Source organism: Castanea sativa, chromosome 1, assembly GCF_040712315.1.
Source record: "Castanea sativa cultivar Marrone di Chiusa Pesio chromosome 1, ASM4071231v1".
NCBI lineage: Eukaryota > Viridiplantae > Streptophyta > Magnoliopsida > Fagales > Fagaceae > Castanea > Castanea sativa.
Genome location: NC_134013.1, coordinates 10,035,001 through 10,055,381, shown reverse-complemented (window position 1 = coordinate 10,055,381; position 20,381 = coordinate 10,035,001). Strand labels below are relative to the sequence as shown.

Genomic DNA, 20,381 nt, shown 5'->3' with positions numbered 1-20,381 from the left:
TTTTGGTGACTTGACATAATACATTTCTTCTGTCTTCTCTACTTTTTCTCTAAATGAGAAAAATTAAACTCATTTTAGAGTGATCTCAGAATCCCTATATACCTCATTGACTTTCTTTCCTCTCCACCCTTTTTGAGCATCCATGATGTTCTAAGTTCAGCATTTTCTTGCATGATTTGAATTCTGCCCACAGGGAGAGAGAGGAGAGAGTTTACAGAATATACAAATTATCAGCACTACACTTAATCCCCCCCACTTTTTTTTTTTTTTTTTCTTTTTTCCTCCTCTCTATACAACATTAAAGGTCACAATATCACTTGATTCGCGTCCATGTGTCTCATTATGTAATAGTAATACATCATACGCAGCTGTGAAACATGTTCGGGATTGGCAGGGCTTTCAGGGTTACATAACTCATAAGAGTCCCCCATTCCACCACCCCTGGCATTTCAAAAGCCATCGTTTTTATACATAGGTATTAAATATATATATATATATAGCATTACACTTTATCATCATGGAACCACCACCTTGTCTCTTTGGGAGATCTACCATTCCTACAGTTTTTCACATACCGATCATTATCTGCTGGGCGTTGCTGCACAATGACAATATTTTTCACATATTAGTTTTAGGGTAGTGAGCAAGAAGGGAGGCTTTTGGTGTCTTTTTTTTTTTAATTCTTGGGGGGGGGGGGGGGGGGGGGGGTGTTGAAACTTCAACAATTTGAACAAACCTTAACGGTTGAACTTGATAACATGGATAAAATGCTGATGCAGATGGAGCTCACAGTCATGGCTGGGGACCATGAATCATACAGGATATCTGCAAACACAGCACATAATTTTGAATATCAATTTGTATTGCAATTGACCTCCTATACTCACTGAGGACAACAAATGAAAAATAAAAACAAAATAGCACCTTGCTTTTAAATTATCCAAGAACTAGTAATCAGGATTTTTCATATTAATTATTTTTACCACCTTCAAATTAATCACCAATATTTTTTAGCAGTAAACATGTTAAAATTATTAACCAAGAAAAAATAAATAACAATTATAAAACCTGGTGTATCTCTTGGGGAGTCTACCACAAACTCTAATATGTACAAAATTTTAAAAGTATTCGGTATTCAATTCAGTTGGCAAGAACAACATATTCCAGAAGGAAAGCAAACCATTCAGCTTACTAAGCCTAGTAATCCAGAGGGAAGCTAGAACAAAATGAAACGCATAAAGGCATGCACAATCCTCCTTATTTTTCCCAGCAACCAAAAGGAATGTGAAGTGGATAGACACAGCATAAACAAGCATAAACTAAACATGCTTAGATTCTCCATTTTGTTTATTCTGAGGTTTAACAAATCACATGATACAAAGAATAGTGATAGATAAGAAAATTCAGACAAGCAAGATTCATTTCAAGGATTTGTTTCACACAAGCGTGTAAATGTGCATGCATGTAACTAAGTAGTTAGATATTATTAATGAATACATGGCCAGCAGTTCAAGATATATGTGCAATCTGGGTTTGCTAGGTAGCTCAGCATAATCAGTGCATCAGAATCTCTCTTATACGTCACTTTTTTTTTGGATAGGTATCTCTCCTATACTTCACTTGAATAAAGCAATGACTCTAGCCAATAATTTTCCACAATTTAGCATGATGGATTAGATGATTTTGCATTTGAAAGTTCTGTAAGGTTAAACTCCACGAGTCCACAACCACAACCTTAAAGTTTGATGTGTATATGTTTGGTCCAGAGACTCCAGGCCTGATTGAGAACACCTTAAGGATTATCCACTAATTCCTACAGACAACAAATCAGATTTTTTTTCACATTTCACATGTCATGCCTCCAGAAAGAGTTGGGTCCAGAACATCTGTGCCTTGTAAAGTTAACAATACAAACAAACAAACGGATTATCAATGGTTCTAAATATTTATTTTGAATTGTTTTTCGGCCCACATTTCATTATACATGATTAAACTTAGCGGAGAAGGATAATTAAAATCAGGAGAAAGAGCGAGAGAGGTCAGTGTTTGACAATTATGATTTGGTAGGTTAGAAGATAGCAGGAGCAACTGTGGGTGCAGGCCGGTAACATAAGTTTCCATGACTTCTCTAAAAATTTTCCGGGACAAAAATATTAATCAGACAATTTCTTCAATATCTCATCCTTTCATCTTACTGTTGAAAGATTGGCTAATATTTCATATTAATACAATACATGAATTAAAAGCACATTAGATTTTGATCTTCATATCAGTTATCACAGCTGCAGCAGCATTAAAGCCCCAAGGAAACCAATAAACAACAAAATTGTGGAGGCCTCACATCTTGCCCTTAACTTAAAGAAGAACATTTTTTTCTAATAAAACTGCAGTTCACAAAAATGGAGTTAATTAAAGAAATAAAATTATAAAGCAGAAAACGGTGAAGAAAACAACAACACAGCTTACTATATTCATGCAAACGAAGACGCATTTCCAGTATGATAGATAGTAATAACTAGTAGATGGTTGATGTTGTTCATTAACTACATAGCATAAATTGGGACAGAGACAGAGTAGCATAAATTAATGCCAGTAAAGTTGAAAGCATGAGTCAAACAAATTGACTTTAACAAACTCAAAAACAATAGGAAGCAAAATGTTATCATCGCAAAACAGAACATTGCATTGAGCACAACTAGTTCAATTTCCTCTGACATTATACCCCCTAACTTAATGGTAAATATTGCAATTTTAAATTGAAAATTCCATGTGCTTCAAACAGATAGTTGCAGAAAACAGGATATAGTGCATAACTATCCATCATAATGAATATTATAAACCAGTCTTCACATGCATGGAAATTGTAACTTTCCAGGTTTGTACTAAAACATAGTATATAGAACTTCTTTACTTTATAGTATTCCACTTTTTACAGAGGTTTCAGTTTTTCCAGACAGAGGAGCTAAAACAAATAGTTTCTTTTGTCAGGACACCCACCTGAGGTAAAAGAAAGCCAGCACCATGTTCATATTTGAAAAGAAGTTCACTTACCAAATGCATTTCTATCTAACATGAGTATCCCAAATTTTCCCATGAAAGACTATCCCATAAAAAATTTCCTAGAGTAAAAGAAAATATTCATGAAAACGTGATATGACAAATTATACGATGGTAGAATGTTACAAAGAACCAGCATTTCCAACTCAAATAGTTTGGTTCAGTCCTTATCAGTTTGAGAGAAATTTCCCAAAAGACCATTTGCAAGCAACACAAACTGGATAGTCTTATTAAGCCATAGTCAAAATTTGCTGCTAAATATTGTGATGTGACAGTCATAAAACTCAGAAAATAGTAGACATCTTAGTAACACGAAAAATTATAGTTGTGCAAAAGAATTAGTCAAAAGGCAAAACTTAAGCACAATTCTTTAGGTACAATTAACTTCAACCATGTGGTTTATTGGCTAAGGCGGCAACATGGTTAAAACTTAAGCTATTACATGTAAGGAAATGTACCTAAGTTTTGGCCTTCTCACTCAGTAAGCCACATGGTTGATATAATTTCCGTTAAGGAAGATAACACCGTTAATGCAGGTACATGATTGAATTTAATTGGAAAACCTAAACCTAACCCACAGTACTCAAGAAACTGTACATAACATAAGTTTTGCAAAACAATTAAAGTTCATCATTGAAGCAAAGGAAAACCAATATGAAAACTGCAATGGTACCTAGACAGATATGGCCGTTGCTATAAATGTGAGGGTGCAGAGGAGCTGGGGACATAAAAATCACCTGCCACACCAATGCATAATATATCAGAATCACTACCAATATGAAAAGTGGTAAAAAATTATAGTAAAATTAAAAATCTAAAATTTGGGTCATTCTGGAAAATCCACCTGGGGTGCTTCCATGGGGTAATGCTCAGGAAAATCAACTTGAAGCTGGTAAGTTTCATTTACGTACAGAGTCCCTGGAGCTCCATTCACTTCAATCACCCATCTTTATTTACAAACCCATTAAAGTGATTACATTAAAAACAAAAAACAAAAAAAGTAACATCATATTATTCTAAAAAACAGAACAGAACAAAAAGTAAAAAAAGGGTAGAAGTGAAACCTTTGAAGATTATCAGTAACTTTGTGTTTAAACCCAGTAGGAGGATTAACCTGCCACTCTACCAGCTCTTTCTGGAGCCGATTGCTCGCGATCTTGCTTAAAGCCTAAGCGTGTATTATACATGGTACAAAATACAACATACAATATATAGTACTTAGTTTTTGGTTTTTTACCAATAAAAATGAGAAATACGAAACAAAGATTTACCAGTTATACAAAAGATTTACGAAGCAAACAAATCAGTTCATAGAGAGTGAGAGAGAGACAGAGAGACCTTGCGTGAAGGGGCAGAAGAAGAACTGGTCATGGCTTCCAAAACAAGAGAGAGAAGGAGAGAGAGAAGAAAAAGAAGAAGTGGAATGGTGTATTTTCACCTATGGCGTGAAAATATGATGATTGGTCAAAAAAAGACGGGAAAACTGAAAGTGGATTGGTGGATCGAGACTCATGATCTATTATGTAATCTACAACTACAAGTACCCTTTGTTTCGATCTGTCGCATACTATTGCCAGTATTGCTACTAGATGCGAAAATTGCTTGTTGTCGGAAGCTTCCTGATCTTGCCACGTCGCAATCACATACCATGGTCCCAATTTCTGACTTTTTTTTTTCTTCTTTTTTTTTGCTCCCTGTTTTTGAGCTAAAATCTAAATCACAACCTGTTATTTTCGTTCAATAAGTCATTTTCATCTTTAACATGTTTTTTCCATTTTTATTTAGTTGATTTTTCTTTAGTTTTAAAAACAAAGGCAGTCAAAAAATCAAAATTTGATATGATTTCGATTTTTACCAAATCGATTTATGGTTCCATTTTCAATTAAACCGCCTAATCCGATTTTTAAAATCATGGTTCCACTTATTATCTCTATAAAATTGCTACTATTTACATGTGTGATGTTTTGTTTTGTTATATGCAATGACAAACTAATGAATGGAATAACCAACTTTATATGAATGTTGGGATTTAAGGAATAAAATGGTAAAAACAAAAAAATAAAATAATAAATTCAAACAAACTCAAATGGTGTAATTTGGGTATTGAGTCTTGTGATAAATTCTTTCAATGAATTTACATGAATTTTAGACTGTAGTTAAATTTTTTCTATAATATATATATATATAAAAGTTTTTTCTAGCTAATCCACTTTTCACCGGCATATATCAAATTTTATACTTTTTTCTCTCTATTTCTCCTTGTTTATTTTCTTGAATATTTTTATTTAGTTGATCATTTGTTATCACTTTTTTTAGGGCGAATGACGACTTATTCACTTATGATTTGACTTAAATTAAGTTGCCTACTTATAATTTGAAATTTAACAATTTAACCACATGAGATCTGCTCCATTAGACTTCTGTAATTCACCTCTGCATTTATTATTACAGGAACATATTTTAATTTGAAAACATAACATAAAATGGGTCAAATAGCTATGTTGTGCAGTTAGCACCTCAGGACTCAAATCAATAACAATAAATAAACAGAAATTAAATAACAAGTACACACAAAGAATACAAGAATTTATGTGGTTTGGCAAACTACCTACCTCCATGGCGACGACGGAGAAATTTTACTATAAAAATAGGGAGATACAAAAGTGCACACAAACAGTGTTAAACCAATCTTTCTTTAGAGTCATATGATATAAGCATGCTGAATCTAAAACCAAGATTCCAATAGAACATTGTTACCTAATGAAACTGAAAGTAAATCTGCACCAATTTCACTGTCATCTGATATTTCTTCAGCAACACTAGCTGATTTTAGGGCCTTCTTTCCGTTCTTCTTCTTCTCTAAATGCTCTTTCAACTCTTTACACTGATTCTTGTAGTGCCCTTTCTTGTGACAATAAAAGCATTCTACATCTTTATTTGCACGTGATTTATATTACGATCTATTCCTGTTGGAGTTCTGTCCTCTTGACCTGCTTCTACACCTATTGCTTGACTTAGACTTTACAATAAGTCCATCAGCCTGAGAACCATCACCATCTTGCTTCATCTTTATGTGTGACGAGAGAGCACTAGTCACCTCTTCGAGTACGATAGTCTCTTTCCCGTACATCAACGTAGTCAATAAATGATCAAAAGAAGTAGGAAGCGATGCTAATAAGAGTAACGCTTTATCTTCGTCCTCATAATTCATCCCAAAACTTGACAATTGGGTGTTCAACATATTAAACGTATTGAGATGCTCCAACAAATCTGAACCCTCCTTCATATGCAAACTATATAGTTGCTTCTTCATGTACAAATTGTTTGTCAGAGTCTTTCTCATATAAAGACCTTCTAGTTTTTCCCAAACCTCCTTTGCGATCTTTGCTTCTAGGATGTTGTGAATGACCTCATCACCTAGGTTGAGAGGAATAGCGCTAGCTGCTTTCTCATCCATCTCTGCCCATTCTACATCCTTCATCGTTTCTAGTTTGTTCTCCTTCCCAAGCAAGGCCTTATGAACTCCTTGTTGAATTAGGAGATCCTACATCCGCATTTGTCAAAGATAAAATTTTTCCTTACCACAAAACTTCTCTACATCATACTTTGTGCTTGACATCTTCATTGTATTCAAAAGGATTGAATCCTAATCTGGCTATGATACCACTTGTTGTGCAGTTAGCACTTCAGGACTCAAATCAATAATAGTAAATAAGCGGAAAATAAATAACAAACGCACACAAAGAACATAAGAATCTACATGGTTTGGCAAACTGCCTACCTCCACGGCGACGATAAAGAAATTTCACTATAAAAATAAGAAGATACAAAAGTGCACACGAACACTCTCAAGAAACCCAAATCCCAATTACACCCTAGCTCTCTTTCACCCACAAGACAAGAAAGCTCTATTTTTCTTCTTATGCGGCTGCTACTAGGTTTTAGGAATTCTCAATTTTTCACTCAACTTTGCCGCACCTAATCACATATATATATAGATACATGTGTTAAGTCGGCTAATGAGATTCCTATTACAATTGGAATTCTATCAACTTATGTTGACTTGGGCTTGGCAATACAAGCCACACAACCCCGCATCAACAAGTTAGGGTTTAAAACTTTGCAAAAGATGGATGAGCAAATACATTTTTTTTTTAAAGAGAAATTTCTCTTAAAAAAAGTTCTAATTGTGAAAGCTTTTTGTGACAAACCTATCAAAATGAAGCAGACTTCTAGTGTTAGCCTAAAAGACAAATAAAAAAGAGAAATGACGTGAAAATAGAATATCTTTGCCTACTTATGGTTTGAAATTTGACACTTTACCCACATGAACTCTGCTCCATTAGACTTTTGTAATCCACCTCTACATTTGTTATTACAGGAACATGTAAGTGCACAATTGCACCTGGACCCAAAGATTATTATGGGCTCAGGCTCAATGAGCCTTAAACAATGAAATTTGTAGAACGTGGGCTTGAAATCTAGATTAGAAGTACTGAGAACTTGATAACAGGCTATGAGGTGCAAACACTTGTAAATAATGAATGATAATTGCAGATGGACCTCCTCGGACGTGAGCCAAGGACTACTTCTGTATTATTTCTCTTTCTTTCTCAAAGATTACAATTCTTAATTTCTTTCTTGGTTATTCACTGATCCTCCCTTTTCTTTGGCCTTCACCCCCCTTAAATACTTTCTTTCCTGATGTTTTATCCACGTGTTACTCAAACCCCCTTCCCTCTAGATATTTCTTCTCTTAGTGCCTTTGAATAGTGACCAGAAGTTTCAGTTATACTGTTCAGGGGTCACTTCCCCATTAATGCAGCCAGGGAGGTAGGTGCAGAGTCTTTAATGCGGAGGTGGCAGCCTTTGCTTTTGATATTTTTCTAACACCGGTGTGTCTAGAAGGTTCAGGGTTTCCCCCTTTTAACCAACAGTCTTTCCAGAATTCTGTCTTGACCTTCGTAGTGAACCTCCGAGTTCTCTTGTGTCTATTCGAGGAGAAACTTACCCTCGGATGTGTCCTCGGACCCTCGGCGTATGGGCCGATTCGCAATGCTAACAAATTCTTAGCTCAAGAACAGATCGGCCCTCCTTGCTAGAGCCCAAAGGCCCAAAGGCCCGCTTGGGCCCTTTTACTCCCCACAATAGCCCCTAAAAACTCTATTTTTCAACATCCGAGGAGAAAAAGAGGCTTTTGATCCAACGAGAACTTACCCCACACGTTTTGTAAATAACTGCGCGTGTGGAGTTCGTTTCATGCTCCAGAGGATGCCACTTGGGAGTTTTTATTTCAAAAACGCGCGCATTTATTACCGTAAGTTACACCTTGTCCCCCACGTTCGACGGTTAGATGAGCATCTAACGGCCCTTGTTACCCCCTGAAAATTTAGGCTGGACGAATGCAATTTCGAGGCCGCTTCCCGCACGTCGTGACGCTTTGGGAACCTGTGCCCTCATTTATTTCTTCAGAGGCTAATCCCATCAAAACATCAGTAATCATCTTTTCTCTGCAGAAATCCATGGAAACTCGTACAACTTCAAACTTGTAAGTTCCTATTCTTTTTCTTTAACCCATTCTCCTCAGATCCTGTCCTTGGCTCCCATCTTAACCATTCTTTCCCTTAAAACTTAGTCTTTCGTTCCTTTCTGATGGGTAGATTTAAGTGTTTAGTTGACACCGCCGCTGGGATGGAAGGTTTCAGAGCCAAATACCACATTCCCAGCGACGTAGGTTTAAGATACTGTCCGGCGGAAGCCGTAGCTGGGTCTAGGAAAACGGGAGAGGTTACCATTCCCATGATTGCCTTCATAGAAGGTGGGATGACCCTCCCTATGAGAAGCGTGACCAGGGAATACCTCCGCAGCCACCGGCTGTGCCCCAACCAGTGCGCTCCCAACGTTTTTAGAGTCTTAGGAAGCGTTGACGCTCTAAACGAGCAGATGGGTCTGAACCTTACCTGGCATGACGTCGCCTTTATGTATGAGTGCCATAAACTTACTAGGGTAGGCTATTACATCAAATCCCGCTCTAGCGTAGTTAGGTTGATTTCTTGTCTGCCTAAGTCCAATAAAGGCATGAAGGACGACTACCTCATCGCCTCAGGCAACTGGCACAACGGCCCCCACTGCCCAGTCGAGTGGGGAGATCCAGGTGTGACTCCTTAGGATCTAACTTCCCGCCCCATAGCTCCATCTAAACATGTTTAAACGTCCATTTACGTTTACTAAGCATTGTAACTTTAGTTTATTACATTTCATACAAATCTGACCATGTTTGTCTATTTTGGTGTCTTTCTTTACAGATAAACAATACGTCCGCCCGCGCCTGAGCCATTGCAACGTTGCCGATTTGAACCAAGTGCTACGCTCAGAGGTATTCGTGAGTGAAGATTTGCAACTAAGAGCGGCTCATTTGATATTGGGGTACGAACTTATCTCCTCGGACTTCCAGGAGATTGAGAACGCCATCGTTGCGGGTGACCGGAGGCAAAGAAGGATTCACGTAGCCAGACCGCACTTCTTAGCCGACCACGACCTTCCTGACGACCCCCACACCATATTGTACACACAGACCATTGCAGCAATCCCCCTCGCCACGCACTCTCAGGCAACAGTTGTCCCAGAGGAGCAAGTGTCTTCGTCGAACACGTTGGACGAGGAGATAAATAACTTTCAACTTGAGGACGTCCAAAGGCCTCGTGGAAGCCCATTTGTCGTCCTCTCCGACGAGGAAGAGGAAGCCGCTGAGACCTTTGGGATAGCCGGTCTAGTGGTAGCACGTCCAGACGACAGCTCCATTGAAGAGGACATGGACGTGCTTAAGGACCTCCTGACTGCGAGAGGGGAGAAAGTCGCCAGAAAAGGGACGAGGGGATCCCAAGCTCCCCCTGCCTTGCCACCACCCCCTCCTCCAGCCGACCCCAAGCCTCCTGCCGACGATCCGAAGAAGAAAAAGAAGGTGGAGGCCGAGGGGGCTGGTGGCGAAAAGCCAAAGAAGCTGAAACAATAGCCACCGCCGGCTCAGCAGCAAAAGCTGGACAAGGGCAAAGGGCGCGCCCGTTCGGTTGAAAGCGATGAGATTAGAGACGTGGCCGAGGTGCGCCAAGCACCAACTATGTGGTCTCCCGAACTGAGACTGGATGGAGCGCCAATTCCCCTCCAGTCCAACATCAGGCTGTTCCAACAAGGCCATGCCCTCCACCTGGCCGAGGCGTTGGAGCGTCCTTTTCTGCTGCCCAAGGACATGGAAGCCTTGGAGAAAATGAGCCAGCCGCAGCTGTTCCTTTCATTGAAAAGGGATTTAGCTCTGGTAAATTCTACCTCACACTTACGCTTTAGGTTTATTTGTAAATACTTTATCACATTTAACCTTTTGACATTTTCTTTTGCAGGCCATCCAAGAAGTTTTCGCGGCCGAGAAGTTCGTGGAGGATTCTCGGAAGCGAGCTGGAATGGAGCAAGAGCTACGACAAGAGACAGAGAGGTCCCTACGCCAGGCCCTAGCAGAAAATGGGAAGATCACATCGCAGCTGGCCGATCTAAAAAGAGAGAAAGATGGTGCCGAGGCCAGCTTAAGGACGATGGAGAACCAAGTGGAGGGGCAGCGTAAGCTTCTTCGCCAAAAGGATGACGAGCTCTCCCAAGTCCAACGGGCACGCTCTGACTTGGAGAAGGAGCTTACGCGGATGAAGAAGGAGGCTCGCACCCATAAGCGCTCACTGGAAGCCGCTAAGCAGGCCAGCTATTAGGAGGGAGTAACTGCAACGCATGAGCAGTTGACAGAAGCCTTTGCGGCCTTGTGCCGAGAGTACTGTCAATAGGTCTGGGGAGAGGCCTTGAACGCAGCAGGGGTTCCTCAAGCTTCCGAGCTGAGGAAGCCCGAGAACGTTTGACTTCCCCTAGACATACAGGAGATAGAAGACCCTCCTGTTGTTGCCTCTCCTGCCCCTCCTTCCGTGGTGCTAGAACTCGTTCCTGATCCTACAGAACCTGAAGGTTCCCATAAAGAGAAGGACGGGTGTGAAGCTGCCGAGCATGAGCCAAACCAGAACGTGGAGCCCATCCTTCCTCCAACAGACAAAGGGAAACGAGTCTTGTCTGCCTTTGAGTTGGAGTTGAAGAGCACAGAGGCTGGCAGCAGCTCCCTCCAAGACCCCTCTCCCAAAGCCTAGGGCCTAGCATAGGACTTTTTCCTGTACTTGCAATTTCTTTACATAATGATGTATTATGTTTATAATTAATGAAGAACAATTTTTATTCAACTTTCATTCATGTTGTATTTATTTTAATTTGATCTTTTTGTGCTTTGTCATGAAAGTTCTCACTAACACATAGTTAAAGGAAGAACAGAATAAATAAGTTTAACTCCAACAGTTAAACAATTATAACTTCTAAACCGCCATATGCAAACTTGCTTTGCAAAGTATATCATTCAAGAATCTGGCACAAACTAACTTAGCTTAGATGTATGCAGTGCCTTACTTAGAAAGCCCACATGATAGTTAAACTTTGTACTCCGAAATGTCAATTTCAGTAGAGTATAAGGTTCGAAGATCATACCTTACAGAATCTTTGTTTCGATATTTACAGCTGCTTACCTTAAGATCTAATTCAACAGATGGTAAGGCATTTGACTTCCATAAAGTATGCGATAAGAGTAAGAACAATGTCTGAATAATAAGATATCAAGGTTCTGTTTTAACAAATGATAAGGTATCAATTTCCACAAGGTTTGTGGTCCGAGGACCATACTTAACCAAGTTTCTGTTTGACACTTAAGCATAGTAACTTCAAATGCTAATTTTCCCAAAGTAGGAGGTCCAAGGACCCGGATAATGAAGGTCCTGTTTAACAAATGATAAGATATCAATTTCCACAAGGTTTGTGGTCCGAGGACCATACTTAACCAAGTTTCTGTTTGACACTTAAGAATAGTAACTTCAAATGTTAATTTTCCCAAAGTAGGAGGTCCGAGGACCTGGCATAACTAAGGTTCTGTTTAACAAATGATAAGATATCAATTTTCACAAGGTTTGTGGTCCAAGGACCATACTTAACCAAGTTTCTGTTTGACACTTAAGAATAGTAGCTTCAAATGTTAATTTTCCCAAAGTAGGAGGTCCGAGGACCCGACATAACTAAGGTTCTGTTTAACAAATGATAAGATATCAATTTTCACAAGGTTTGTGGTCTGAAGACCATACTTAACCAAGTTTCTGTTTGACACTTAAGAATAGTAACTTTAAATGTTAATTTTCCCAAAGTAGGAGGTCCGAAGACCCGGCATAACTAAGGTTCTGTTTAACAAATGATAAGATATCAATTTCCACAAGGTTTGTGGTCCGAGGACCATACTTAACCAAGTTTCTGTTTGACACTTAAGAATAGTAACTTCAAATGTTAATTTTCCCAAAGTAGGAGGTCCGAGGACCCGGCATAACTAAGGTTCTGTTTAACAAATGATAAGATATCAATTTCCACAAGGTTTGTGGTCCGAGGACCATACTTAACCAAGTTTCTGTTTGACACTTAAGAATAGTAACTTCAAATGTTAATTTTCCCAAAGTAGGAGGTCCGAGGACTCGGCATAACTAAGGTTCTGTTTAACAAATGATAAAATATCAATTTTCACAAGGTTTGTGGTCCGAGGACCATACTTAACCAAGTTTTTGTTTGACACTTAAGAATAGTAACTACAAGCCCTTGAGGTATTTATAACTTTGAACTGTTAACTAACAAAAGCACATTTTATTAATAATAATACCTTCGAAGGTTATTTACATTCCATGGGCGTGGTACAATTCTTTCATCTAGGTCAGCTAGCCGATACGACCCTATGCCTGCTACTGAAACAATGCAATAGGGGCCTTCCCAGTTCGGTCCTAGCTTACCCCAAGCTGGGTTCTTAGAAGTGCCCACAACTTTTCTTAGTACAAGATCCCCAGGTGCGAGTGGCCTTAGCTTCACGTGGGCATCATATCCCCGTTTAAGCCATTTGGACCATATCTGTTGATAATAAGTCATTTGGACCATAGCTGCCTCGCGCCGTTCCTCAACTAAATCAAGACCTTTCTCCAGGAGGCCATCGTTATTCTCCGGGCTAAAAGAACTCGTCTTCAAGGTGGGAAAACCAGATTCCAGAGATATCACCGCCTCAGCTCCATAAGTCATAGAGAATGGCGTTTCTCCCGTGGACCTGCGCGGTGTAGTCCGATACGTCCATAGAACATGTGGGAGTTCTTCTACCCATTTGCCTTTCACATTGTCCAACCTTTTCTTGAGTCCACTGACTATGACCTTGTTAACGGCCTCGGCTTGCCCATTTCCCTGAGGATAAGCTGGGGTGGAGTATCTATTTATGATGCCCATATCACCACAATATCTCCTAAAAGCCTTGCTGTCGAATTGAACGCCATTGTCCGAGATAAGTGTGTGTGGTATACCGAGCCTAGTGACGATGTTTTTCCAGACAAACTTCTTGGAATCAACGTCTCTGATATTTGCTAAGGGCTCGGCCTCAACCCATTTAGTGAAGTAGTCTGTCCCCACGAGAAGCCATCTTTTGTTTCCTGCAGCCCTCGAAAATGGCCCCACTATGTCCAATCCCTATTGTTAAAGGCCAGGACTTGGAGAGAGATTGAGAACCTCCAGGTTGATGAATATTAGGGGCGAACCTCTGGCATTGATCACATTTTCGAGCATAATCCTGAGCCTCCCTCTGCATATTGGGCCACCAATAACCCTGAGTCAAAGCTCTGTGGGCTAAGGATCTTCCCCCGGTGTGGCTCCCACAAATCCCTTCATGCAGTTCTTCCAGAAGTGATTCCGTTGATTCAGGGTGCACACACAACAAGTACGGTCCTGAGAAGGATCGTTTATACAATTTCTGGTCCTCGGACAACCAGAAACGTGGCGCCTTTCGACGTATCTTATCTGCTTCAGACTTGTCTTTAGGAAGGATATCGTTCTTAAGAAAAGATACGACCGGGTTAATCCAACTAGGTCCAGGCCTTATCAGATGGATGTGAGCTGCATTGACAGCGATAAGAGTTGGCTCTAGCAAATCCTCCACAAGGATAATCCTGGGCAAACCCTGAGTCGAAGACGTTGCTAACGTGGCCAAAGAATCTGCATGGGTGTTTCCACTCCTAGAGATATGAGACAAGACAAAGGAATCGAATTTGGCTTGCTGACACTTGACCTGGGCCAAGTATTCTTGCATTCTTGGGTCCCTAGCCTCCATGGTCCCCATGACCTGGCCGACCACTAACTGGGAGTCCGAGAATGCATGGACTTCCTTTCCACCCATCCTATGTACCATGTTCATGCCCACCAAGACTGCTTCGTACTCGGCTTCATTATTAGTAGCCGAGAACGACAGTCTCAGAGATTTTTCGAAGACAATTCCCTCAGGGGATATCAGGACAAGTCCGATACCCGACCCTCTCTGATTAGCTGCCCCATCCACATACACTTTCCAAGTCAGAGGTGCTGCGGCTGTGATCACACCAACTGATTTTTCATCCATGTATGCTTCTTTCAGAGTTTCTTCTAGCAATGGTTCGGTAAACTCTGCCACTAAGTCAGCAAGGACCTGGCCCTTCACCGAGGTGAGAAGCCTGTATTTAATGTCAAAGGCTCCCAAAATGGTTCCCCACTTTGCCACCCTGCTAGAGTAATCGGCACTGCGTAACACCGCCTTGAGAGACAATTGGGTCAGAACCACCACAGTGTGGGACTGGAAATAATGAGGAAGCTTCTGCGTAGCATGAACTATGGCCAGAAGTGCTTTCTCCAAGAGTAGATAGCGCACCTCAGCCTCATTCAAAGACTTACTAACGTAGTAGACCGGTCTTTGCACCCCGCTTTCATCTCTTATGAGGACCAGGCTGACCGCGTGGACGGCCACTGCCAGATAAGCAAACAAGACCTCGTCCGCTTCGGGGCGAGACAAAATGGGTGGCCGAGAAAGATATTGCTTAAGCTGTTGGAAGGCTAACACGCAGTCCTCGGTCCATTGAAACCCTTTCCATTTAGCTGACCGAGAGATAAATCTACTCAGTGCGGCAATCATTCCGGTCTATTTCTGGATTTCTTTTGGGTTCCGAGGCGGCTGCAAATCCTGAATAGCCTTGACCTGCGCTGGGTTTACCTCTATGCCTCTATGAGTAATCATATATCCCAAGAACTTTCTAGATCCCACGCCAAAAGAGCACTTTGAGGCGTTAAGGCGCAACCTGTACTTTCTTAGCACCTGGAAGGTGTCGGCCAGATCCTTCACGTGTGAAGGTATTGTTTTACTCTTCACCACCATATCATCCACATATACCTCAATGGTCTTCCCTAGTTGATGTTCGAACATTCTGGTCATCATTCTTTAGTAGGTAGCCCCAGCATTCTTCAACCCAAACGGCATGACCTTATAGTGGTAGTTCCCTGTTGGAGTAATGAAAGCAGTCTTCTCTTGATCCTCCAATGCCAATGGAATATGATGGTAACCCTGGAAGGCATCTAAAAAACTCATATGAGGATGTCCGACAGTGGCGTCCACAAGCTGATCAATACGCGGCATTGGGAATGAATCCTTGGGACAGGCCTTGTTCAAATCTGTGAAGTCCACACATACTCTCCACGTTCCATTCTTCTTTTTGACCACAACCGTATGCGCCAACCATTCGGGGTAGAAAACTTCTTTAATAGCCCCAGCCCTCTTGAGTTTGAGCACCTCCTCCCTGACGGCCTCAGAATGTTCTTTGGAAGAACGCCGAGGTGGCTGCCTTCTCGAAACAATGGCAGGGTTGACATTCAAATGATGACAAATGAAGCTCGGATCTATGCCTGGAGCCTCATAAGGGTCTCACGCAAAAACATCAATATTACCTTTCAGAAATTCCAACAACTCCATCTTCTCCTGGTGTGGCAAACGTATGCCAACTTGGAAGAACCTCTCTGGGTCATCCGCTATCAAAAACTTCTCTAACTCTTCACAAAAAGCCTCCTCTCCTGTCATCGCTCCAGGTGCATCCGGAGTTGTTAATTGCTATGAGTCTTTGATGAGCAAAGCCGATGACTCGGCTTCTGTCTGATGAAGCACTGCGACCGATATGCATTGCCTGACCACCGATTGGCTTCCGAGGATCTCTTCAACATATTCCCCAGAGGGGAACTTAACCTTAACATGCAACGTAGATGAGACAGCTCCCAGAGCGTGCAGCCATGGCCTAGCGAGGATGGCTGGATATGGGGAGTACGCATCAACCATAATGAAATCCACCTCCACCGTTTCTTAGCGAAGCATTGAACGGGCAACGAATCTGTCCTTCTGGCACAACGGCCTTTCCTTCAAAGCTTATGAGTGGCGAGTCATAAGGAGTAAGATCTTCCAGCTTCAACCTTAGCCCCTTAAATAAATCAGGACATGATATATTGCACCCGCCCCTGATCAATCATCACCCTCTTCACATCATAATTCCCTATCCTGAGAGTAACCACAAGAGCATCGTCATGGGGTTGAATGGTACCAACCTTATCCTCCTCTGAAAATCCCAAGACGGGTAAATTCACCTTCAACCTCTTCGGCCTGCAGCCTGCCTCTTCGGCCTGAGAATGGGAAACCGCCATCACCCTAGTGGGACCTGAGCCGGTCCTACCAAGTGCAGCGAAGATAACGTTAATCGTTTCCAATGCCGGCCGAGATTGATTATTCTTCTGATTGTTTGAGCCGGATTGACTGCCCTGCCCATTAGGTTGACACTGGTGCTGCTTCAGTTTTCCTTCACTGACAAGCTGCTCCAAGAGGTTCCAAAGGGTCCGACAATTCTCGGTAGTGTGGCCCACGTCCTGATGGTACTGACAAAAGAGGTTTTGATTCCTCTTTGGGGGTCTCCTGCCATCTTACTAGGCCACCTGAAGAAGGGCTCCTTACGAACTTTCTCCAGGTAATTGGTGTATGGTTTCTGAACACGGTGTTCACCTGCGAGATGCCGAGCTTGACTGCTCGATGTAATCTCTCCTCGGCTTGTTGTTGTGGTATTTGTCCAACCTGAAATCCCTTATCTCCTGCGGGATAACCTTCTCCTTACCCTTTCTTTGCTGCTGGTCCTCCTCTACCCTTTTGTATTCATCCATTCGATCCATGAGGCGACGTACGCTGCGGGCGGGCTTTTTGGTCAAGGACTTCCTCAAATCGTGATCAGTAGGAAGGCCTACCTTAAAGGTATTGAGCGCCACCTCATCAAAATCACCATCTATCTTGTTAAACATCTTCCAGTACCGGTCGGAGTATGCTTTCAACGTCTCCCCTTCCCTCATGGTCATGGATAACAGCGAGTCCAATGGCCAAGGCACTCTGCTACACGTAATAAACCGCGAAGCGAATGCTCTAGTAAGCTCCCCAAACGAACCTACAGACCCCGATTTAAGGCCATTGAACCACCTTATAGCAACAGGTCCCAAGCTAGAGGGAAAAACTTTACACATCAGGGTCTCGTTGTGAGAGTGCACCGCCATCCTCTGGTTAAAGTGACTCACGTGCTCCACCGGATCAGTCCGGCCATTGTAGATGGTAAAGGTGGGCTGGGTGAATCTCCTGGGGAGCCTTCCCTTCTCAATCCTCCGTGAGAATGGAGATTTGGAGAGTTGGTGCAACGCCCGACTCATAGCATCATTCCCCAAGCCCCTAGAAGGAAGTTTCTTGCATCTGCGAGCTAGCGGGTCGTCTTCCTCACAAGAGGATATTGCACTGGGGGGTGAGCATGACCTCGAGCTGTAACTACCTCCCTGGACCTCCACTGAGGAAGGATTAGATGAGGACGGTAAAGGCCTACATCTGGCGCGGTGCAGCTTTCTTTTCAAACGACTAATCTCCTTCTGCATGGCTTTAGCACCATCCTCGTGGGTGGTGCTACCCCCACCATGAGTATGGCTAGCCCTAGGGTATTCTGTATGGACACTTCCCTCGACCCATTCGACGCTCAAGACGCTCGAAATGATCCTCCTTGTGATCCGCCATTTCTGCATGGTGAGAACCTAGGCCTGCCATCGTATCCCAGCTCCTTTCAGACTAGATTCCCACAGACGGCGCCAATTGTAAGTGCACAATTGCACCTGGACCCAAAGATTATTATGGGCTCAGGCCCAATGAGCCTTAAACAATGAAATTTGTAGAACGTGGGCTTGAAATCTAGATTAGAAGTACTGAGAACTTGATAACAGGCTATGGGGTGCAAACACTTGTAATAATGAATGATAATTGCAAATGGACCTCCTCGGACGTGAGCCGATGACTAATTCTGTATTATTTCTCTTTCTTTCTCAAAGATTACAATTCTTAATTTCTTTCTTGGTTACTCACTGATCCTCCCTTTTCTTTGGCCTTCACCCCCCTTAAATACTTCCTTTCCTGATGCTTTATCCACGTGTTGCTCAAACCCCCTCCCCTTTAGATATTTCTTCTCTTAGTTCTTTTGAATAGTGACCAGAAGTTTCAGTTATACTGTTCAGGGGTCACTTCCCCATTAATGCGGCCAGGGAGGTAGGTGCAGAGTCTTTAATGCGGAGGTGGCAGCCTTTGCTCTTGATATTTTTCTAACACCGGTGTATCTAGAAGGTTCAGGGTTTCCCCCTTTTAACCAACAGTCTTTCCAGAATTCTGCCTTGACCTTCGTAGTGAACCTCCGAGTTCTCTTGTGTCTGTTCGAGGAGAAACTCACCCTCGGATGTGTCCTCGGACCCTCGGCGTATGGGCCGATTCGCAATGCTAACAAATTCTTAGCTTAAGAACAGATCGACCCTCCTTGCTAGAGCCCAAAGGCCCAAAGGCCCGCTTGGGCCCTTTTACTCCCCACAGAACATATTTTAATTTGAAAACTTAACATAAAATGGGTCTAATAGTTAGGGCTTAAAACTTTGCAAAAGATGGATGAACATTACACTAAAAAAAAAAAATTCAAACAAATTCAAATTAAATATTAGAATTTCTCTAAAAAAAAAGGTTTTAATTGTGAAAGGCTTTTGTGACAAACCCATCAAGATGAAGCAAACTTCTAGTGTTAGTCTAAAAGACAAACACAAAAGAGAAATGAAATGAAATGAAAATAGAACATCTTTGTTGGGTTTTTTTAGAGAGAGAGAGAGAGAGAGAGAGAGAGAGAGAGAGAGAACTTAAACTCCATTAAGACATGACACAAGGTATCCAACCCGAATTCAAGACCCATATCAATTTACATCTATATATTACTAAAAGCTGAAGCCTAACGTTTAATACTACTGCACTCACGTTGAGCCACATCAGCGTCCACGTCATTATCTTTTTTCTTTCCATTTTCTTATAATTTTTTTTAATTTTTTTTATTTCATATTTACACTTCTCTAACCTTTCTCCCTCCCTTACCTTTTCATCTCTCCATTACTTCTCCAACCTTTCACCTTCTCTCACCTTCTTATCTCCCCACTACCCTCTACATTAATATCATTCTTCATCTTTTTCTTCATCTTCCTCTATTTTTGTCTCTTCTTATTCACAGTTTCTTACTATAAATTTGTCACTATCTCTTTTATTTTATGCATAGTTTTCCCTTAATAAAAAAAGGTTCTCTCTCTCTCTCTCTCTCACACACACACACACACACAATTTTTGGGTGGATTTTTATTTTTTATTTTTCTTACATCTTCACTGTAGGTTGATAATTTTTTATATTCTTTAATCTACTTTAGGTTAATGCGATGCAGTTTTGTTTTTTTTTTAATTGTTGTGTTTTTTTTTTGTTAAATGTTATCCTATTGCATTATAAATGATTAAATATAGTATATAAAAATATAATATTATTCTACTACATAGCATGATTTGGATAATTTAATTTGATAGTTATTGTAATTTGATAGTATGATTTTTATAGTGCTCAATTTAGATGTTAAACTATGAGACTTTAATAATTTTTGTTTATTTTTTAATTATTTGTGGTGGACAAAGTACTCTTAATAATTGTATTAGAAGTACTCTATAATGCCATTTATTTAGAGAAAGGCAAAGGTTGGATAAACAAAAATTATTGGATGAGAAACAAATTTTATCTTTTGCAATTTTACTTTTATTATTATTATTTTTTTTTATAACAATGCATATAAAAAACTTTTATTACTAATAATTTTTTATTTGATAAGATGTTTTGGGTGGACGAAATTACAATTTCTGCAAAGAAAATAACCTTAGTAGATTATAAACAACAAATTGTTTTCCTAATCTATATTTATATATTACTAAAAGCTGAAGCGTAGCATTTAATACTGCTGCGCTCACATTGGCTACATTAGCGTCCACGTCA

At 40.9% G+C, this 20,381-nt stretch overlaps 1 protein-coding gene across 1 annotated transcript; it reads right to left on the bottom strand.

The window, feature by feature from the left end:
- Window positions 1-313: 313 nt before the first annotated feature.
- On the bottom strand, window positions 314-4,632 carry LOC142622206 (putative ubiquitin-conjugating enzyme E2 16). The gene is made up of 6 exons (XM_075795647.1): window positions 4,396-4,632; window positions 4,122-4,225; window positions 3,902-4,004; window positions 3,731-3,794; window positions 737-825; window positions 314-598 (listed from the first exon to the last, which is right to left on the bottom strand). The coding sequence occupies exons 1-6, from the start codon at window positions 4,426-4,428 to the stop codon at window positions 503-505; spliced, it is 489 nt and encodes a 162-aa protein (XP_075651762.1). The 5' UTR covers window positions 4,429-4,632; the 3' UTR covers window positions 314-502.
- Window positions 4,633-20,381: the final 15,749 nt, after the last annotated feature.